Raw genomic sequence first — 24,055 nt, 5'->3', positions numbered from 1 at the left:
CCTTTATGACTCATGTCTGATGATGAAGTTCTTGCTATGTTTAGATTATGTTTACAGAATGCACAAGTGTCTTAGGATATAGGCTTGTTTATATCAGAGAGAACAATGAGAACGTCCGGAATGTCTTAAACTATGGACATAAACACCTGCATGTTGAAAAATGGCATCTGTGCCATATTATGAACATAGTTACCAGTTGGATAAGCATTTAATTAACTTTGATGTAAGTACCCAATCTGTTGTGGAAGAAGACTAGTGTTTCTGTATATAACAGAGTAGAAACTAATACCATAAATGTCTAATCAAATGTTGAATAGATATATGGGGAGAGATGAAGCACCCAAAAGAATCATCTGGCCATCCCAAGTCAAAGATTATTATGGAATATGGGCACTCATGTAGCCTGTAGCTCATAAGACAACATGGCAGTGTTTGGTGAAATTAAGCCCGCTATGAAGAGACAGAGTGTATTAATACCTTTACAGTCTTCTATTACTAAATCGCTGAATATATCAAAGTCGTCTTGATATTAGGGCAAGCAGTGTATATTAGACTGCCACGAAAATAATTCACATTGCACGATAAGTGGTATCCTAAATAGTCGCAATTGATGTTTAACCTTATAATGTAACCAATGAGGATAGATTTTCAGAGTGATTGTGGCAATAATATTTTCAATTTTATATCTATGAAAACATATGCAATTAATGATAAGAAATCCAGTGGAGTTCACCCGTTCACAAGGGTTGTTTTGTTTACTATTGTGAAGGCATGTGCAACGTCACACGTTATAAATATAACTAAATGAACCAATATGGCGCCTGCGTGCAAAATACATGCGGGACGCCAAGGATGAATGCGAAAAAGGACACATTTTCAAAAAATAATTAAAGCGGGGAACAAAGTGATTACAAAACACTATTTTGCTTGTAACGTAGAGCCCATCAAGACCGTATATGATATAACCAAATTCTGCATGGTATTCTAACCTGGAGTGGAGTATAGAAACTACCCATCACAGCATATACATATAATTATATATGTTATGGTTCTTGCATCTACTAATTCAGAATTGAATTATATATTGATCATGCAACTAAATAATATGACAAAAGACATCCGAAGGTGCAAGTCAAATTAAGACTATATAATACTTTAAAAAGCCATACTTGGTAATAATTGAGATAAGGTAGCTTATGACAAAATCATTTTGATTGAATTTGTAGACAACAGTCAAGAAGACTCCTTGGTTAAATCCTATAATTACCTGCACATCATAATAAGGAATAGAACTTACATATTTTTAGGTAAGTTTATGCCCATACTAATCCTTAATCAATGGAGGGACAAGAGGAGATATCTTATTTGCACTAACAGCATTCTCCCAATCCCAATTTCAGAACATCTCAAGTAAGAGTATTTGGCGAGTGTAACACTCTCAATCTTGTCCACAAGATGGAATACTAAGGGTAACTAACGCACATGAATTATGCACCAGATTAAGTAAAAAGTAAGATATAGTGACACAAGCCTATTACTAATGACTCATAGATGGATGGCATCATCTATGGTTGTAGTAAACGTCCACTGTTGTCTATTCAATGGCAAACCTAATATCATATTGGGTCACTATTTATATCAATGTTGGCTTTTGGATTTTTGGGTGCTTCAACAAACCCACAGACTTTAACTTAATGAATGACAATAATATGCATGGCTCATAGATAGAATATGTAAAATGTTTCTTTTAGATACAGATATAATACCTAATATGTTGCATTTAAATATATTATGTCTTTTGTTTGTATCCCTTTTTCTGTCCCCCCAACATTGGCCTTGGTATGTATATATTAATCATGGTATTATTATTATTGGTGTGATTATGTAAGATTCAGCCTTGAAAAAGACCTAGGGTAGAAACATGTCGGCTGTGGCAACGACAATGAAAATGTATTTCTGATAATCTCGATTTGTTTTTTTTTACTATTAAATTAACTACAAGAAGAAGGAATATTATATCCTATTTACGTTTCCAAACGTTACTAGATTAGTTTGATAGGAAATTATTTTGAATGGCGAGCGTGGGATAGTGGTATATCCCATAACCTTTTACCATGTTCTTGGCTAGGGTAGCGCCTACAATTATTGGTTCTACAGCTCACTGGCAAGTCCTATTTCTGGTGGCAAAGCGCACTCTGAAGCAGTTACCCCTGTGGTTTTTCCCCATTTTTTGGGATCAAACAAGTGTCAAACATAATCAGGTCTGATGTGTAAAAGATGCAATCACAACATAATCCAGGAAACTGTGGTCACAGAAGAAAAAAAAAACATTGGATTAGACAATACACACCTGCTTAAATTTTCCTCTGACTTTATCCAAGTTCTCTTGAAGTTTATCATTGGTGGCGTCATCCCAAGGGAATTCAGAAATCATTCCTTCCAAAATATCCAGAGCTTTCAACTTTTTCCTGTAAAAGGAGTACAAGAAAGTTATTTTTGCACATCTAATAGGTTAGAGTCAGACAAAAGTTGATATTTTGGGATAGTTTGTTTAGTGCAAGGACACTACCCAATTCTGAGTGCGGAGATCTGCACAGCTACATGACCACACATGCACATAGTAAATCCTACTCATGTTGAAACCTAGGTAAATAGGTGTCCTTACGATGGAACATGCAAATTAACTTTCATGTGTTGAGGTATTTTGGTTATGTGATGGGTTTTCTACAGTGTGTCTTTATTCTTCCTCAGACACTTAAAATCCATCTCTGCACTTTCTTTCAAATAAATTGAATTTCTGGAGGGAAAACAAAAAGTTAAGCAGCTTGTTAGCATAACATCAACTACACACTCTTTTATAATAAAAAACAAATTGTACTGCCAGCTGACTTTCAAAGCACCGTCCAAAAATAAAACCAACCACACCTACATGAACATCACCAAGGGGTGAAGGAACAAGAAGGATACACGCTGGAAGGATTCAGGGGAAACAATCACTCCTACCGGGGAGTGTCCACTGCGTTTGACAAGGATATGCTTCCACATGCATAGATTGTCATTCTGTTTGCAGCACTCGGTGTTGGCAGCTTTCTTTGCATGCAAGACCTGGAAATCACAAGCAAAACAGGTGGAGTTCTGCACCCTCAACAAAGCTCAAAGGTAGTGAAACCCTGGTTGGACTAAAAGCAAGTGGAGCTCAATGACGCAGTTAAACAGGCCTCGTAGGCAAGACACACCTCCAAGTCAGGTAATCCAGAAACCATCAGTACAACGCACAGCAACTTGTAGGATGGAATTTAAGTTAAAAACAATGTACAATGACATCTGATCAGAGATGCTGCTATTTCATCCAAGTCTCCCCACCAATTGACAATAAGCGGAGGGTAACTCAGGGCCAAACATGCTCACCCTGAGAACAAGGCAATGCCATGCATCACAAGTCTGATTCCCTAGAACCTGACGGAGGAGCATTAAGCACAATATCAAATTACAAAAGAAATAAAAGGTTAACTTCTCTCAGAACCTAGTAGAGCTTTAGGATTAAAAAAACAATGATACCTAGTGTGTTGGTGAAGCAGACTGCACCTTATTTCTGTGTGATCTGTGAACACACGAGCCATAAACAGAGACAACCCACAGCCATGATAGCAGATGACGTGGCAATCGCTGACATGTCAGAGAATGTAGCGCACAGAGAAAGAATATGACCACCACCCAGGGCTTGTCCCGATTTGTTAAACCTGTAGTTGCTTGGTGATAAACAATTATGGTTAGAAACTAACCCCACTGGTACCTTGCTCAAAATCTCTTAGCAGCCTCTTGGTCGGAAGGCAACACTTGTTACAACATTTCTCTTCTTGGTGTATACACAAGTAGGCAATTCTGGTTCCAAGTTTTCTTCTCTGGGGTTTTCCCAAAAGACTTTCTTCTTTGCCACTTCTCGTTTGTTCACATTAATCGATATTAAATATATTCGGCTTGGTTTCATTAAATGTTCAGTATTCAAAAACATTAGTGACAACTTTCTTTCACAGAGCGCCCCGGTGTCGGTATTCCCTCTCTGAACACTCACCGGCTCTTCGGAGTGGCGCCTTTCAGTTGTCAGGTCTCGCAGCGGACGTCCCTCTGTCCGTTCTCCCATCTAGATGAGCCTCAGGTAAACAGCACGGCTGTCTCTGGGAGCAATAAAAGCTCTGTTGATCTTTCGCGGCTTCTAAAGTCTGCTTCATGTAGCTTCGGTAACATCTTCCTTGCAGCTGGGCTTCTCTTTAGTACACCATCTTCTGCTGTGCATACACTGCAGTTCTTCAGATTTCCACCAGTTGGGGTGACTTCTATTGGCAGGCTTCTCACCTTGGTTGCACCAGCAAAGAGGACAGTTGGATCTTTCGCTGCTGCGTCTGCGCCTCCCACACAAATCCAAACTGCTTCTTTCTCTGCTTCAACTTCATCACAACACGACCACGACTTTGTCAGCGGATTCTTATCCAGGGATTTAAATATCCTGCTCAGGTGCTCTAATTGACTGTGACTAGACCACAAATTCACTCTTCTCAGTTGCAATGGCCTCTGAGCACCTCTACTTCATCCCAGTACTTTTGGCATTATGGGAATTGAATTTCTTAAGAGAATGAGTGATATTAAGCGGTTCTATTTTATTTTCAAGTACAATAGATTGTTCTATAGAGTTACCAGAAAAAAGGGTTTTGTGAAAAAGAGACGGCATCATTTGATATCATACAGGCAGTACAGGTTTGGCGAAATAATAGTTACAGAAATGGTCTAAGCAATTCAAGGTGAAGATGGACTGGTTAGAATGTATTGAATAGCCCAGTTTTGATAAAACTCTTGATGTTTTGTGGGATGTTTTAACCCACTTAGGCTCTGCTATGCTGCAGCACTGTGTTATGATGGTGCCAGAAACCCCCCTTGTGCGCACCAGAACCTCTGAAAATCGCGCTTTGCAACACACAAAAAGATGGCTGCCCAACCTGCCACGCATGTTGTCAGTGGTGGAACAGAGATCTCACTCCTGGAATATGTCACTGGGCTCCACAACGGGTGTAAATGGAGTACAGAAGGAAAAAGCAGTGTTTTGCTAAATGAAACCTCTGTCTTTAAATCCCTTTGTCTTTGTTGCTGAAACGGCAGAATGCCTTTACAGAACCCCCTCAAACATCCAAAATTCTTGCTGGGTGCTATAATTCACTTAGTCTAAAAGATCATTGTGAACTTGCAAGGTCCTGAAAAGCCGAGAGCATAAAGAAAATTCCACAGCAAAAGTGGCCTGTCTGTGGATCTGTCAAAAACCTGGGTGCAGTACCCTGGGCCACCTGAATGACAGTTGTTTAGAGCCTGCCTGATTAAACTTTAAACATGTATATAAATTGAAATCAAATGTTTGCAATCTAAGAGGCCTGTTACTGAGAGTAACCTACGTTGTAATTGTTTCGATCCCATGGTTTAAAACCTTGAATAAGTATTCTAGCTGCCATTTTGAAATCACAAGTTTGCTTTAAGCTAAGGGAAAATGCAACAGAATTAACAATTAAATCAAGCCTGGCTAAAATCTACCAAACTGGAATATCAGGTTTCTCCACAGAAGGATGGCCTTTCCCCCCACCAGGAAGGAAATCACACCAAAGTGATAATTATAGGGTTTGGAAAGAACCTGGTCTACAGAGGCAAAAGGGAACAATGAACAGCTGCCACTAAGGAAATGCAGGGTGTGAGGACAGTCGTAAATGGCCTCTGCCAAGAGCAAACAGGGAGGAGACTGCTTCTGAACTGCACGGAGACAGAAGGGGACGGAGACAAACAACCAACTGGGGCCTAACCTTCACAAAGAACACTTTTTAAAAGACTTCTAATTTGCCAGTGAAAATTGTGTAAAATATAGCAGTAACAGATTTGTGAATCTAAATTTTGGCTGCACGTTTCAAGAGGCGGCAAAATCGTGTGACATGTTCTGGAAAGAAACGACAGAAAATGTTTATACACAATGTATTGCTGCTAGAAGTATGAAACTTTATACACTTATGCCCATGTTAAACACGCACACTTGTAGAAATATGCTTATAAATTGGACACTGTGTTCCTGATGAGAAGGGTAAAATTCTTTGAAAAGCCGAGACGGGGTTTGGAGGGATAGCTGCTATATAAAATATGTTATCTGTATATGTGATTCTTATAGAGGTTGCACATGTGTAAATATGTATGGTGCCAAAAGTAGATTTTGTGTTCAAGGGGCCAGGGGGGGATCCTCAATCTCATAAAATCACACCATAAAGGTGACACCCTGTTTCTCTCCTCCTATCAAGGCAGAGAGGAGACTGACCCAATCAACTGTCAAAGGGGCGAGCTTAGGATAAACCAGCCCACACACCCCTTTATCATAGCATAAATAGAGACAGCTCACCACTCAAGGACAGACAGATTCACTCACTATCCCGATGCTGGCGGAGCACCCTGCTAATAAACTTTACATCGTCCTTGCTCCAGACTCCAGAAACCTGTCAAAGCAGAAATCCAAATTCCAGCACCAGAATCCCACAAACCTAAGGGGAAGCATCAAAATACAGCCGGGCTGCGCTGTACTGCTTACTTGCTGAAATAATTACCATCAGAACTAAGAAGGGCAGATCCAATTCCAGTTCTGTGCCGTGCTGTGACCAGAGCCATTGCATATCCAGTCCAGTCCTGTGCCGTGCTGTGACCAGAGCACCTTGCTGATTGTAGACCCAATCCGATGTGCCAAGGTGTCTTGTCCTAGAACCAGATCCAATTCCCTGACAAGAATTTTGACGGACCAGAATCCTGACGGTTCCGTTTAAAAACATATCTAGAGAATATCTATAGAAAGAACTGTGTCACTAGCATATGTACCTTACTTAGTCAATCCCTATCTTAAACCCATCCAATCCTGTATTCAGAACTTGTATTGTTAGGAGTATTTTTAAGTTGTCTGAACTCTTGTCCAATCCCTCCTATCTTCCTCCTGTGCTAGTATTGCTAAAACTATCTCTGCGCTGATCTTTTCTCATCTGAAAAAGGCGAGTTTCCTCTGCAGGCAGTCATTCTGATCAAGTGGCTGTGTTCCTGTGGGGTATTCGTTTGTTCATAGTCATCCTCTAGTGTAAGAAATCCTTTTTGTCATTTTAAAAGTGCATTCCTGTTTTCCCTTCTTGCGCCTATCTCGAAAAAAGGACCTCCACTAAAACATCCATAACTCCCTCAGTTTTTGTGCTAGAAACGAAATTCCAACTTCTGCTTGTAGCTAACACCCACAGCTTTAAATTGTATCTAAAACTGCATACAGTTCTCCCGTTATCGTGATTATTGCGCAGTGAAAAGTTTGCCACAAATTTCGTTTTTGGGAAATTCTGACACGTGTGAAACAGCTTTTGATTGCTTCCGACTTGCATTTTAAGATTTCAAATTGTTTCTGGGTATTAAATCATTGCTTGTGTTTGTGTGCAACTATCCAAAGCGGCTCCCATAAGAATTTATATCAATTTCAGCATTTTTGACCATATTTAGTGTTTTACCCAGTTCATTCTAAGATAACTTTAAAAGCCATTCTGACAGCTTGACAGTCAATTCCGTTTCTCTCTTGTGTTTGCTGGAGGAAAGTGGGATTGATATTTTCTGTGAATTCTGCCATTCCTGAATACCTGCTCTCTCCTCTTATCTCTTTACATAGCCTATTGGGGGTTGAGTGGTGTGCAGGGGGAACCTTTAACCACAGTGCTATCTGATCTGCGCACACACACACAAAAGTATTATTTCTGTGCTGAAGTGTTTTGCTCACTATTACTCCTGGTGTATTAAAGAGATCATTCAGTGTTGCATCACCCCATTGGTGATTATGGTGTACCCATTAAAACAGTGTGATTAAATTGTAAATACATAAATAAATATTTTAACTTTGCAAACCAGCCTGATTCCTGGTTCAGTGTGACCGGAGGGGGGTGGGGGGTTCCAGGAGAGGGGCGGGATATGAGTGGTACATCGTTCAGAATAAAGAACTTTTAGACAAAAATAAATAAAGATTTCAGTTGTGCATTACACGCTAGGTGTTGACTTGGGTGTGTGCCGGATTGAAATCACTTACAGAAGACAGCGGTAAAAATTGAATTGGGGTGATGATTTGCCAGCACCGGCAGTGGTTGTCAGAGTGGGCATACTTTTACTGGCCAGTAGTTTTCTTTTCGCTATTATTTTGTCTTGTAGTGAGAGGATTTTGGAGGCTAGTGCGTGCTGGATGGTGGTGCACAAAGCTTTACTTGAATTAGTGGGGATGGTGGAAGAGATGGGGGCTTCCAGCTCTCATAGTTCTTTGCTGTTAGAGGAGGTGTTTATGCGCGTATTCAAGGAAATCGCTTTGAGGGCTATAGCTGCTGATTTGTAATTTTTACTGCCTGCCAAGAGTGCGTTGGAAGTAGCCGTGGTCGGGCTCTTTTTATATAAATGTTCTAATGCTCTTTTATTACGTCGAAGAACAATGAGCTCTTCATTGAACCAGAAGTTGTTTCGTTTGGTATTGCAGGGTATTTTAGTCGTGAGCAGTGCTACTGCTTTGATGCTTATTTTCAGACAGTTGTGGTAGATCGAGGAGGTACTCTCGGGGTTAGAGTTGGGAATTGTGTGCAGTTCAAGGGATTTGGACAAGGCAGGATTGACATTTTCTGCTGTAAGTTTGCGGGTATTTCTCACCGTAACGGGACAGAGTGATGGTTGATGTGTATGTATCCTGTGTCAACATATTGAAGCTTATTAAATAGTGATCTGACCAAGGGATTTTAGAAAGATTAATGTTTAGTGTTAGGATCCAATCTAAGATTCTACCTTTGGAGTGGGTGGGGGAGTTGACAATTTGGGTGAACTGCATTTCGTGTAAGGTCATGTAAAATGCAGCAGCTTTGTGGTCTAGTTGGTCATTGAATCCAAGGTTAATGTCACCTAGGATAATACATTTGGTGTTAGGTTTGAGGCGGGGGTGATGAGTAGGGGAATGTCTTATTGGGTGATTAGCATCATTTGGTGCTCCATATATGATAAGGAAATTAATTGTAGTTTTGGGGTCGGTAGAGAGCTTGAGTTCATGGCCCACTATTGGGTCAAGTGCGCAGGATCTAAACTGCAGTGTGACTTTGGCTATAATAGCTACTCCTCCTCCTGTCGCCCCTAAGGATGGTATAATCAGGAGGGATGGCCAAGGCAAGTAGGGGGCTGGAGACTTGGTGTAGCCAAGTTTCCGTAACAACTAGAAGTCTAGCTGTTGGTCCAGGAGAAGATCATGTATGTCAATGGCATGCGCTCTTAGGGAGCGCACATTCAGCAGTGGAGAGCGGTGGTGAGCCCTTGGTTGGTTGGCAGGGGAGATGCAAGGTTTGTGCGGAAAGTCTCAGCAGCCTGGTGGTCCCCAGAATGGGGCGGGAGATGGAGGGAGCAGATCTTGGAATTATTCCACTGAGACGTAGGCAACGTAATGTTCCTAGGCATGGGGCGGTAGATGGTGGTGAGCTAGCGTGTCTGTTGGAAGTGGTGTTTCTAAGGGGTTTGATCAGGTGTTTCGGTCTTATTTCACCTGTGGGCTGGGAGATAATGGGCGAGGTACGGCCGCGCCATGTGACTGGGTGTTGGAAGGGGGAAGCTTTCGCTAGGAAGTTTGTAGGGCACAGTAGAGGGTGGTGACAGGGACACCCAAGTCAAGCAAGGCCATAACCAATCTGAAGGTATGTGCCGAACATACAGGTATCTAGATATCTAAGCAAAAAGACGGGGATCAGCAAGGTCTGCGTGTGCTGACAAGAGGGGAGGTGGCTGGTAACATCTTCGGTGAAGGCAGCAGTAAGGGAGATCCTGTCGAGGAATACAGGGCGGGAGAGCTTTCTTAATTGGGGAGCACCTGTGGAATTGTGGTCTCCTTACCTTCTCCACATTGCCACTCAACTCTTGCTCAGTTGTCAAACACTCCTCCACCTTCTGCAGTCACTTGAAGAACTCAACCTCGATGTTCTTGGTCTGACCGAAACGTGGTTCACGGCCAGATCAGTCACAAGTTTTAACACTCTCCTCCCTGATGGCTACAAGATCCTCTCCGTGCCCAGATCCAGCCATCCCTTGATCTTACCAGATTGGATCCCTGCCTCTATCATTCCTATGCATGTCTACTCCTCCTTTGAATGCAGGTTCTCTCGCTCTCTACGGGCCGCTCTCTTACTGTGTCTACTATGTACCGGCCGCCTGGCCAGGTAGCCTCCTTCCTCTCCGAGTGGGCAGACCTCTCCTCCTCCCTCCTTGCCTGTAGCACCTCCTCGGAGACCTCAACATCCACCTGGATGCTTCCTGTCCTTCTCTAGACTCTTTCGCAAACCTCTGCGATTCTCTTTCTCTCTCTTCTCTCTGACCCGACTCACTCTGCAGGGCACACCTTGGATGTTCTGATCTCCTCAGACCTCCCCGCTCTATCCCTCACACCACTCCTCTCTCCTAAAGTGACCACTTTCTCCTCTCCTCTCATCTCATCTCTCTCCCTCCTTCCCTCCCTCGACTCCTCAGGCCGAGCCAACTCCAGCACTGCCACCCACCTTCTTGGTCCTCCGACCCATGAAGCGTGTGCCAGTTGAGGATTTTGCCGCCACTTTCTCTCCCCCTCTTGCACCTCTGGCTGACTCCCATCCTGACACAGCCCTTTCCAACCTCCATTCTTCTATCTCTGACACTCTTGATGCACTTTCCCCAGTCAACAGGATCCGCTTGAAGCCCAAAGCCAAGTGCAACTCTTGGTACGACTCAGGCCTCGTCACCCTTAAACGGAGGTTTAGGGTTGCTGAGACGAAATGGCGGGCATCATATGCACCCTCTGACAAACTGGCCTACCGCCAGCTCCAAAGGCAATACCGCCTCTCTGTCCACACTGAGAAGCGAGCTCACAGCCAAGCCTGCCTCTCTGCGGCATCTAACAACTTTGCCAAACTATCTGTAAGGAGCTGGCCAATTCTGCTGCAGTGTCTAGCTCTCCTGTTCCCTCCCAGGCCCTCTGCACGGTCTTGGCTTTGCATTTCATCTTTAAAACCCAGGACATCTTGTCCACCCTCTTTTCCTCCTTCCTCTACCTTTTCCCTCTACTTCTGGCCTTCCTGTGGCCACCTCTCCTCCTCCCGTCTTTTCCTTTCCTCACCCCTCACAATATTTCTAGACAAGTTGATCTATGACAGTCTCGTCATAACAGGTTTCTTCCCTGTTCATCCAAAACCACCAAGGACTATATTGACACCCTCAGTCCAGCTTTGGCCAACTTCTGCAACCACTCTTTTGCCACTGGATCCTTCCCTTCCCCCCTGAAGCACTACCTTGTGCACTCTCTTCTTAAGAAACCCTCAGCCAACACCTCCTGTCCGGCTAACTATCTCCCGATCTCCATTACTCCTTTTCGGGGCAAACTCTTGGAAAAGCGGCCCATCTCCCAGTGGTGTAACCATCACAATGAATCTGTTGGTTGTCTCTATGACCATCAGTCTGGCTTCAGAGCAGCCAGAAGCACAGAAACTGCTCTCCTGAACATCCGTGAAGACCTGCTCTCAAACTTTGACACTATCCATCCTTCAGTCCTCATCCTCCTCGATCTCTCTTCTGCTTTTGATACTGTCAACCATGCCGTCCTGCTCAACCGGCTCTGTGATAACCCTCTCAGGTCCAACTTGGGTCCTTCCTCTCCTCTTTCGCTTTCTCTCTCTCTCTACCTGCAGTGTTCCCGAGGGTCTAATCTTTCTCCTTGGCTGTTCAACCAATAACTGGCACCTCTCACCCACCGCATAGATGCTCTCTGCTCCAACTTTCAATGCTATACGGATGAAACTCAGCTCGCTTTCAGGCTCCCCTCAGCCGCCTCTTCTCCCGCTCTCATCCCGGATTGTCTGTCCGCAATCCAGGAGTGGTGTGCCGCCAATGATCTCTGCCTTAATGCCAGTAAGACGGAGATCCTCCTCATTGGCTCACTAGCACCTTACTTTCCTCTCACTCGCTGGCTGCCCACTCTGGGCCCTCTCCCTGCTCCTACCTGTGAGGCTAAGAACCTTGGGGTCATCTTTGACTCCACACTCTCCTTCCCTCCACACAGCTCAGACTTCTAAGTAGTGAAACTACCAGTTGCACCTCCTCAGAGGTATTCTTTCTTTCCTCACTTTCCCCCGGAAGCTCACTGTCCCCAGAGCTCTGGTTCTCTCTAGGATGGACTACTGCAACAGCCTCTTTCTACATCTACCTGACTCTACGCTGCGTCCTCTACAACTCATCCAGAACAGAACTGCAAGACTTGTCCTTGGCCTCAAGCCCAGGGATCTTATCTCTCCAGCGCAGAACTATCGTCATTGGCTCGCAGTGGTGGCAAGGATCGAGTTTAAGCCCCTCTGCATCGTCCACACGGCTTTCTGGGGCCTGGGACCGCAATACCTCCAACTCTCTATACCAAAATATCTTGCTACTCCAGCTCTTCGCTCCTCCACCTCCAACTCCTTGAGGGTCAGTCACTTCTCCAAGCAACGAGTTGGGGGCAGATCTTTTTCTTCGGCTAGCGCCTCCTTCTGGAGCAGCCTCCCTGCCTCTCTGAAACTTGAGCAGAACCATCTCTGGTTCAGGAAGCACTCAAGACCTTCCTCTTTGCTTCTGCCTTCTCTCTTTCTCTCCCCTGACCTCCTTTCTCATACACACACTGGTCACCGGGCAACCCTCTGAATTCGGGACCAGCTCCCTGTCTAACCAGCTGCAAAACCCTACTGACTCTTGGCACCCCCTGAACTTGTGGTCTGTATCTGTAACCCTACAGTCCCCTCTCCTGCACTTATTAGACACATGTTGTCTGCACTTCTAACACTAGCACGTGCCACCCGTTGGTTGCACTACTTATTTCCCGATTCCTTGTCCTGCACTCGTCCATCCTCCCATCCCCTCCAACCCCTGCCACTTCTCCCCTCCCCCCTGCTCTTGTGCGATCTGAATGTCACTAGGCCTAGTAAGAGCATTCTTTTTGTCCTCCCTCGGTTTACCCTGCCTTGACTTGTCCCGCCTTGAAACACTTGTCTACAAGCACGTTATAAATGTTTTATCATACCACCGCTCTGCGTCATGCACCATAGGATCCAGGCCTGGGGGGTCTACCCCCTGCTGTCCGGTGCCACCCGCAAACCTCTGGCACTGATTGCGAGTCAGACAGTTCATTTCTGAGCAGAATCAGAATCTATAAAGTCAGGATTAGCGGACGAGCAGAGCAGGAACTACAAAGCACAGGTCTACATGCAACGCCTGCTTCCCCAAAAGGGGGCTGGCAGCCTGTGAAGTTTGAGGTTTCGCATTCGGTTCTGCAAAAGCATGAATATATAAAAACACAAGGCAGCACTGGTAGACCCAGTAAGGGTAAAATAATCAAAAGGTAAAGTCAATTAGCGATTAGGGCTAGGTAAAAGAATCAAAAGGTAAAGTCAGTTAGCGATTAGGGCTAGAAGTAATATGAAAATACTAGTAACAATGGAATTCGGAGAGCAATTAATAAGGTCTTGTTTTATGATGGCAGATCAAAATTAAACTGATTACATTATATTTATGGAATAAGAGGAATAAGTTCAAAAATGGTACAAATCAATTTAAAGTGCACAATGTCCCTGTTCAGGGTACGTCAGTGTCTTATGTGCATAAATCATCAACTAGATGGCTGTAGTTTCAAGAAAAAATTGAATTCCATAACTGATAGCCAATAACAATTCCAAGTAAAGTGAACATTTGACACTTTTTCCTGTAACTTATTTGCCTTTGTCTTTCAAGGTGTTTTTCAAATTAAAATGTTTTGAGTCAAAAAGGTGGATAAATAAAAATGAGGGGCTTAGAAGACAAATGTATAATAAGGAAATACAATTGGCAGAATACAAAAACAGAGAAAGCCACAATACAAAGAAGTGAGGTCTAGCTCATCGGATTGGATAGCAGAATTATACCCACAGAGACCAGAACGATGTTGATGACAAAGACTGTGTTGAGCAGGACATCATAGATATATTAGGAAACACTATGCTAAGAGGGGTGCACCAGCAAAAGTGAAAGCGATGCCACAAGTGTAATACAAAGCTCCCAGCAAAGGCAACTCCAATGCAGTGCAAGTGCGAGCAAGGAATCCCAAGTCCTGGCCACGCAAACAGCGAGCGTGTCTATCAGAAACCTCCTTGACTACCGGCGCATATGCAATTTGCGGAACAGGGACTGCGCAATTACAAGCTTTACTGGCACAGTTATGAGGAGTGGGTGCTCATAGTCTGGTAACTACCTATTCCTGCACTATGGCTAACTGAGGATCTGAAGAATTTGTGTAAGGAATTTCCCAATGTGAGATGAACCAGACTTTTACTGAAGAATCAGGGACTGTGATTTAGTGCTACAATCTCTGAAGGGTTTATCTGAATCAGCTCAAGAGTGAGTACGTCTGAAGAGGTATGCCCGTGGTTGATTGAAGACAGTGGCTGGCTGAAGGGATATGGGTTAGGGTGCTGAGTTTGTTCAGGCTAGAGATGCTTTGAGGGTTAAGTAATTGGGTACTCCCTGAATTTTTTTGTTAACGGGTGGCAAATCTGTTGGAAGGGAGAATCTAGGAAGAAAAAAAGTAAAGTACAGACTGACTACCCCTCTCTAGAAGTCCTGTATGAACACAGGGCTGGGTGGAGGAATACTGCTTCTATATTAAGCAGAATTAACACCTTACCGGGAACACTTCCTGTAAGTCAATGCGATGTTGTAAAGACATAAATCTTTTTAATAGTAATATTATAAAAACATCATAAAAAACATTACAAATTTCCACTTAAATCAATCATACCTTTCATACAGTTCATAGCTTTTTTTTTTTTTTTTACAAAAAACGGGGTTCTACAGCTTCAATTTTCTTTTTAGCATAACATTTGTTGTTAATGTGCATGACATAGGAAAAAAACATTTGATTTTCCTTTTGCGGTCGACATATGTTTCGGCCCTGGACTGTGTACCACCTTTGTCTGAGGTGGTCAGTAATACAAGTGTTGGGCCATCTTCAGAACATTCGTAATTTCTAGAAGATCAGTTTCGTTCCCCATTCACATAGATTGCCAAATCTAAAACATAAAATAGATATATATTTTACTATACAGGAATATAGTGTTACCCAAATTGACTGACTGTAAGGTGATGGCCACGTTAGACTATTCTAGACCATCAACGTTCCACCCACCTGTGATTCATAGCCTATAATTAGGACAGCTGAGGTCAGATTGCTGGGTGTAACAGTTGTTTATCATCCAGTATCTGGAACCCTAAATCAAAAGGGAAAAGAAAAATCAGGGGCCTGATGAATTGACCTTTGATTATTTATGTTAACTACATTACCCCTCGATGGTGAACTTAAGGGAGGATTGCGTCTGTCAAGGTGTTTTAGGTACCACTCTTCATCTATTGAAGAGGGACGATGGAAAGCTCGTCTGGTTAGAGCATCAATGTACTTTCAGGTTCTGTAACGATACCTGTTGAAAAAGGTTAGAATATTGATATTGCCGTAGGCATTTGAATATAGTTTGTAAAATCATTGCGCATTTCAAATCTGTGGCTGTAGTGACGTACGAGATACGGCGCCCATTTTTAAAGCGTCAATGTTTGTATTAAAAAGTTTTAGTAGTTATTATTCCTCAATGCGGCCGGGGATGCCACTAATCAGGCTTCACATACGGCATGGTCCTAGTGTGTTTGATGTTAAACACATGACCTCGTAATTCAGAGGTACTCTTTTCAAGATGTATATAGATGGATACGTATTTTTGGCAGAGTAATTGAACAACATGTGCTATAATGCGTCAGGAAACTCACCTTTTTATTTGTTCGTGTACTGCTCACGGTTGCCGACAATCGGAGAAACCGCAGCGTCTTCTGTTGGATCAGACAGCTTGTTGTTCGCGCTATTGTCCTTTTGAGAGTCACCTGATTCGCACTGTCAACGCGTGATGTGACACATGACCAAACTTAGGTCACCTGATTGTCAATGTTATTGTATGTAGTGTCACGTGACAGCAATTTCAAACGTGTCATTACTGTACGTGTGCTGAATATTTATATCTATGACCTACATATCAGAGTCTCAAGACTTCTGTTATTACAAATAATGTAGAGCACATTGATAGCTGCATATTTGATCCGGGGCAGTGTCGTAATATTTGTAAGGCTCCCGTACTGTTTGAGAGTGGACTCCTCCATGCCAGGTCAGATGACGCCTTATAGGGAGGAATGTTGCATATAAATGCAATGTATAATTATGCATAATTGTAAGTCGATGCCATGTTTGTCAAATAGAAATTCGTAATGAAAGTACTTGGAAAACAGGCACTACTGAGCAATAATCTAAAGAGGGGAAAAAGTTTTATGGGTAAAAAAGGGACAAAAGGCTCGCTGATCATTTATTACTGACTGATATAGAACCCAGTGATATACTGACAAGCATAATTGTGGCAGAGCATACGGGCATCTATAGAGCTATTGTAAAACTCTATTAAATGGTAAGAAGAAAAAGTGGCAGAAAAGGCCAGCAGGATACAGCGCATAGAACGGTAACTTATGTGGCTGTGATAGGGCTGCGGCTGAGAGCTTGAGTAGGAGCCTGCCAAATTCCCACTGGAAATTGGAATTAGAGAAAGAAAGGGTTTGCTCTCAAACTGCGCACACACATAGAATAATAAGCAATTGTAAATTAAATGAGTGGTTTTAATCAGAATTGGTGCAGCCTGACACGTGTTTCGAGCTTCCCGCTCTTCTACTGAGGCTGCTTGTGCAAAATTATAAAACATTGATGTACAACGAAAACATTTGTTAAGCATGATTCAATAGCAAAACAAACCAGTCCCCAGACCCAGGGCAAGGAGGCAGTTAGGGTTTGCCAAACCAACACATTGAGTATATGGTTTAAAGTAACAGACAGTTGCAACGAATGCACATATCAAATCAACCCAATTCAAAGAAAGAAAATGAAAACACAAAAAGTGCGTAATTCGGTGGAAAAAACATAACACATTATAAAACAATGAAAAGAGGGAGGAGAGAGAAAAAAGACAAAAGAACAACAAAATTATTCAGTGAGAGAAGATGCTCATGGTAATCAGCCAGAAATACATGTATAAGGCCACTGACTGTTAAAATTGTACCTTAATCTTGGCTAGTGTGTATTTTGAATACTAGAGAAAAATGCAAAATTAAAAAATGTTTTATCAAGTGGCAACTTAATGAATCGAATACGATAAAAAGAGGGGTTGCAAATATGTTGCGTCATAGAAAATTGTTTTAATATTATATATATAGTTTTATACCACTTACCAAAGGTAGAAGTTGAGTAATCTGACAAAGTTAGGCGTGGGCTCCCTATAAAGCAAAAGACGGGATGGCTATTTATGTAGGAATCTGACTGACTAGATTTCCACCTAGCAGTCATTTGAAAATAAAGAAATGACATACCATTATTTTGCAGTTGCACAAATGAATTTTCAGTAAATTATTATCTTGCTGCAGCACGGGCAGGAAACGAAGAATGCAGGTGCGGCAAGAGCCAAAGAAAACAAAGCAACAAGAGGTCAATTAGCTAATTGAGTGGTTTATCTCTGTGGACATCTGAAGCAGCAAGAATTCTTGCTGGAAGGGTCCGTGTACAAATTGTCAACGTTGACTCACCAGTACTTTCACTGCTATGTGGGGAACTGGAGCCAAACGGGAACCCTCTGTGTGCCGAGTATAACTCGGAGATGTGAGGGAAGCAACAGTGAAAACGCCCGTGCACAGGCGAGTCACCACAGAGTTAACGGGAAAACAAGAGCGCCATGATGGACTAGTGTAGATATCATGTAAAGGAAATCATTAAGGCTACTCCATATAGACAAGGATATGTTTTGAGGTGTGCGTATGCCGGAAATAAATTGCGCATGGTAAATGCACAAATAGAATTGGAATTACAAAAAAATAAATAAATAAATAAATAAATAAAAAAATTTTAAAAAAAAATTGCGAGACAGAAGGACACAGATCCGGAAGACATTAGTTAATTAATTGGAGTATGAAGTCACTTGAGCTGTCAATAAGACTTACTACAGACAGTTGATCGGAGTTGCAATGGGGGCAAGTTATGCCCCAGCGTTAGCTAACATTTTCATGCATAATTATGAACAACAACTCGTTTTCTCTAACCAGCTTTTCACGCCACATATTCACATGTGGAAACGTTATATCGATGATGTGCTTTTGGTTTGGAATGGTTCTATTGAGCTTTTAAATGAATTTGTTGCTTATCTCAATTCCAACAATTGGGGCATTCAATTTACACACACGTATAGCCCCATATGTGTTAATTTCTTAGACCTTACTATCAGTATCTCAGATAATCAGTTTGTAACTAAAACTTTTAGAAAATCTACATCCGTGAATGCAGTTCTGCATGCTACTAGCTGTCATAGGAAAACTGTAGTTTCCAATATACCCAAAAGCGAATTCATTCGGGCAAGACGGAATTGTCTGCTTACGAAAGACTTCGACCAGGAATGTTCATTGATACGCCAAAGGTTTATAGCTAGAGGCTATGACGTACGCTCAGTAGTAAAAGCAGAACATGATGTACGGACCATGAAGAGATGCGATCTACTCACTCCGAAAATAAGGAACGAGACTGTTCATTCTCAGAAACTCAAATTTATTACTAGATTTAATTCCGATAGTTCGCTGCTTTACAATATAATCAAACGGCATTGGCACATCCTACAACTTGATCGTGATATTACTCCTTGGGTGGACAACTCACCAAGTTTTATCTATACTAAGGCAAACAACCTCAAGAACATACTTTCTCCTTCATTCATGTCAATCCCACCCAAGCAACATACTTGGTTACACCAGCCCCCACGCCCTGGTTTTTACAAGTGTGGGGGCTGCTCCACGTGTTCACATGCACTGGAGACTACCTCCATCGACTTCGGACACTTAGGTACACATAAGATTTTGTCTTTTATTAATTGTAATTCGAAATTCTGCATTTACTGTATTAAATGTGTCTGCGGCCTATTCTATATTGGCAGTACAATACGCCCGCTGAAAATTCGTATCAGGGAACATCTGTACTCAATTACTCAATCTGACTCCAAATATCCCCTAGCTTTGCATTGGCAAAGATCCCATCAAATGGATAACAAGACAATGATCAAATTTGCTGGGATGATGAAGGTGTCACTTCCACAACGTGGAGGCAACCAGATACTCAAACTTAGACAATTGGAAGCCCGATTGATTTGTCAATACCGTACTGTAGAGTTTGGCCTGAACACAGACCATGAACTATCTGTCTTTTTGTGATTACATGTTGTTTAAAAGTTATGGTACACGTGTGTTTTTTAAGGTCTTCGCACATGTCATGCCAATAGGTACCGATTATTTGTATGGATGTCAATGGTAATCAGCCGCTATCTACATGTCATTACTCAACTATCATGCTATCTACCCGGGTGCAGCGCCCCCCCCCCCCCTTTTTTTTTTTTTTTTTTTTTAATGAATACACTTGCTAGCATGGGCGCAACCGTTTTAACACAATCCTTGCATATCCAGTCAGGTCGAGGCGCACTTCCTTTATTTAGCATCTTTTTCAGCACATGCAACACTCTTTATTATAGATGCAGGCACAGGTGTTTTAAAATACACTACTGCCATCCGTGGACAGCTCAAGTGACTTCATACTCCAATTAATTAACTAATGTCTTCCGGATCTATGTCCTTCTGTCTCGCAATTTTTCTTTTTTTTTAAATTTTTTTATTTATTTATTTATTTTTTTGTAATTCCAATTCTATTTGTGCATTTACCATGCGCAATTTATTTCCGGCATACGCACACCTCAAACATATCCTTGTCTATATGGAGTAGCCTTAATGATTTCCTTTACATGATATCTACACTAGTCCATCATGGCGCTCTTGTTTTCCCATTAACTCTGTGGTGACTCGCCTGTGCACGGGCGTTTTCACTGTTGCTTCCCTCACATCTCCGAGTTATACTCGGCACACAGAGGGTTCCCGTTTGGCTCCAGTTCCCCACATAGCAGTGAAAGTACTGGTGAGTCAACGTTGACAATTTGTACACGGACCCTTCCAGCAAGAATTCTTGCTGCTTCAGATGTCCACAGAGATAAACCACTCAATTAGCTAATTGACCTCTTGTTGCTTTGTTTTCTTTGGCTCTTGCCGCACCTGCATTCTTCGTTTCCTGCCCGTGCTGCAGCAAGATCATAATTTACTGAAAATTCATTCGTGCAACTGCAAAAAGAATTCTTGCTGCTTCAGATGTCCACAGAGATAAACCACTCAATTAGCTAATTGACCTCTTGTTGCTTTGTTTTCTTTGGCTCTTGCCGCACCTGCATTCTTCGTTTCCTGCCCGTGCTGCAGCAAGATAATAATTTACTGAAAATTCATTCGTGCAACTGCAAAATAATGGTATGTCATTTCTTTATTTTCAAATGACTGCTAGGTGGAAATCTAGTCAGTCAGATTCCTACATAAATAGCCATCCCGTCTTTTGCTTTATAGGGAGCCCACGCCTAACTTTGTCAGATTACTCAACTTCTACCTTTGGTAAGTGGTATAAAACTATATATATAATATTAAAACAATTTTCTATGACGCAACATATTTGCAACCCCTCTTTTTATCGTATTCGATTCATTAAGTTGCCACTTGATAAAACATTTTTTAATTTTGCATTTTTCTCTAGTATTCAAAATACACACTAGCCAAGATTAAGGTACAATTTTAACAGTCAGTGGCCTTATACATGTATTTCTGGCTGATTACCATGAGCATCTTCTCTCACTGAATAATTTTGTTGTTCTTTTGTCTTTTTTCTCTCTCCTCCCTCTTTTCGTTGTTTTATAATGTGTTATGTTTTTTCCACCGAATTACGCACTTTTTGTGTTTTCATTTTCTTTCTTTGAATTGGGTTGATTTGATATGTGCATTCGTTGCAACTGTCTGTTACTTTAAACCATATACTCAATGTGTTGGTTTGGCAAACCCTAACTGCCTCCTTGCCCTGGGTCTGGGGACTGGTTTGTTTTGCTATTGAATCATGCTTAACAAATGTTTTCGTTGTACATCAATGTTTTATAATTTTGCACAAGCAGCCTCAGTAGAAGAGCGGGAAGCTCGAAACACGTGTCAGGCTGCACCAATTCTGATTAAAACCACTCATTTAATTTGCAATTGCTTATTATTCTATGTGTGTGCGCAGTTTGAGAGCAAACCCTTTCTTTCTCTATTAAATGGTAAGTATGGCAAAACAACTGTCAAGGTTCTATGGATAAAAATGGACAAACAGCTCGCAAATCATTTATCACCGACTGATATAGAGACCGATGATCTATTAGCAAGCGTGATTTTGGCAGAGCTTTCGGTCATCTGTGGAGCTTTTGTAAAACTCTATTAGATGGTGAGTATGGCAAAAAAACTATCATACCAAGTACATGCTTAAGATCAAATTACAAGAAAGCACTCCACCCCACAGCGATATTGAGCCCGTGTTTGACTGTATCAAGATTATAAATCCATTTTTGCTCACTTCTAGTGAGGATCAAATCTCTGTTGCCACCTCCTGGGGTCTGCTTGATGACCTGGATGACACACCATATCAAGTCAGTGCATTTGTGTTGTTTTGCTGTAAAATGAGCAACTAGAGCATGGGTGCACAACATACGGCCCGCGGGCCAGTTGCGGCCCGCCATGCTCTTTTGTCCGGCCCGCGAGGCACAAAGACTTTCCTAATGGAGGGCGGCCCGCGCCGCCCTCCATTAGGAAAGTCTTTGTTGTCTTCCGGGCCGGACAAAACACTGGCCGTCATTGGCTCAGCACACATGCACCACGTTGCTCCTACGAGCCACGTAGTGTGTGTGTGCTGACCCAATGCAGGGCCAGCTCTACGGCTGGCGTGGTCCATAAGGCTTGATGCCGGAAGGCATTTCAGCCTTCGACCACGCCAGCCGTAGTACGATTCCTGCTTACCTGCCGCTTACCTGCCTTCCAGCACGTCTCCGGTAAGTGGTCTGTTTGCGTTTGTGTGTCGGGTCTGTTTTACTTTGTTTGTGTGTGTATGTTGCGATGGGGGTGGGGGGGGGGGTGTCGGATGTGTATGAATGTTGGAATTTGAATGCATTTTATGTGTATGATGAGATGCGGGGGTGGGGGGTGTCGGATGTGTATGAATGTTGGAATTTGAATGCATTTTGTGTGTGTGTTGAGATGCGGGGATGGGTGTCGGATGTGTATGAATGTTGGAATTTGAATGCATTTTGTGTGTGTGTTGAGATGCGGGGATGGGTGTCGGATGTGTATGAATGTTGGAATTTGAATGCATTTTATGTGTATGTTGATATGTTGAGATGCGGGGGTGGGGGGGTGTCGGATGTGTATGAATGTTGGAATTTGAATGTATTTTGTGTGTGTGTTGAGATGCGGGGATGGGTGTCGGATGTGTATGAATGTTGGAATTTGAATGCATTTTATGTGTATGTTGAGATGCGGGGGTGGGGGGGGTGTCGGATGTGTATGAATGTTTTGATTTGAATGTATTTTGTGTGTATGTTGAGATGCGGAGGTGGGGGTGTGTCTGATGTGTGTGAATGTTTTGATTTGAATGTTTTTTGTGTGCTGAGTTGGGGGGGGTGGGGGTTCGGGTCTGTATGGGTGCATGTTTGTGTGTGTGCTGAGTTGGGGTTGGGGGGGTTCGGGTCTGTGTGTGCTGATTTGGGGGGTGGGGGTTCAGGTCTGTATGGGTGCATGTGTGTGTGCTGAGTTGGGGGGTGGGGGGTTCGGGTCTGTATGGGTGCATGTGTGTGTGCTGAGTTGGGGGGTGGGGGTCCGGGTCTGTAAGGGTGCATGTGTGTGTGCTGAGTTGGGGGATGGGGGGTTCGGGTCTGTAAGGGTGCATGTGTGTGTGCTGAGTTGGGGGGTGGGGTTCGGGTCTGTATGGGTGCATGCTTGAGAGTGTGTTTGGGGTATAGTGTTTGGTTGGGGGTGAGGGGGCCATGGGGCATAGTGTTTGGTTGGGGGTGAGGGATAGGGGGCATAGTGTTTGGTTGGGGGGTGAGGGACAGGGGGCATAGTGTTTGGTTGGGGGTGAGGGACAGGGGGCATAGTGTTTGCTTGGTGGGTGAGGGACAGGGGGCATAGTGTTTGGTTGGGGGTGAGGGGCCCATGGGGCATAGTGTTTGGTTGGGGGTTAGGGGGGTGAGGGGGCCATGGGGCATAGTGTTTGGTTGGGGGTGGGGGCCATGGGGCATAGTGTTTGGTTGGGGGTGGGGGCCATGGGGCATAGTGTTTGGTTGGGGTGGGGGCCATGGGGCATAGTGTTTGGTTGGGGGTGAGGAGCCCATGGGGCATAGTGTTTGGTTGGGGGTTAGGGGGGTGAGGGGGCCATGGGGCATAGTGTTTGGTTGAGTGTGAGGGACAGGGGGCATAGTGTTTGCTTGGGGGTGAGGGACAGGGGGCATAGTGTTTGGTTGGGGTTGGGAGCCATGGGGCATAGTGTTTGGTTGGGGGTTAGGGGGGTGAGGGGGCCATGGGGCATAGTGTTTGGTTGGGGTGAGGGACAGGGGGCATAGTGTTTGCTTGGGGGGTGAGGGACAGGGGGCATAGTGTTTGGTTGGGGGTGGGGGCCATGGGGCATAGTGTTTGGTTGGGGTGGGGGTCATGGGGCATAGTGTTTGGTTGGGGGTGAGGGGCCCAATGGGCATAGTGTTTGGTTGGGGGTGAGGGGGCCCATGGGGCATAGTGTTTGGTTGGGGGTGAGGGGGCCCATGGGGCATAGTGTTTGGTTGGGGGTGAGGGGGCCATGGGGCATAGTGTTTGGTTGGGGATGGGAGCCATGGGGCATAGTGTTTGGTTGGGGGTGAGGGGACCATGGGGCATAGTGTTTGGTTGGGGATGGGAGCCATGGGGCATAGTGTTGCACTCCAAGAGTGAACTCAATAATAAAGCT

At 43.5% G+C, this 24,055-nt stretch overlaps 1 protein-coding gene across 2 annotated transcripts in view; it reads right to left on the bottom strand.

Moving 5' to 3' along the window:
- The window catches only part of LTO1 (LTO1 maturation factor of ABCE1), a 552,752-nt gene that overhangs the window by 162,417 nt on the left and 366,280 nt on the right, over positions 1 to 24,055 (bottom strand). For both annotated transcript variants that reach the window (XM_069623447.1, XM_069623448.1), the window contains one exon: positions 2,351 to 2,468. In XM_069623447.1, coding sequence (XP_069479548.1) covers positions 2,351 to 2,468 — 118 coding nt within the window. The remainder of the gene's footprint in view (positions 1 to 2,350; positions 2,469 to 24,055) is intronic.

This window comes from Ambystoma mexicanum, chromosome 11 (assembly GCF_040938575.1).
Source record: "Ambystoma mexicanum isolate Mex_15411 chromosome 11, UKY_AmexF1_1, whole genome shotgun sequence".
Classification (NCBI taxonomy): domain Eukaryota; kingdom Metazoa; phylum Chordata; class Amphibia; order Caudata; family Ambystomatidae; genus Ambystoma; species Ambystoma mexicanum.
Note: the sequence above shows the minus strand (reverse complement) of the source record. Positions and strands in the feature narration are given on the sequence as shown.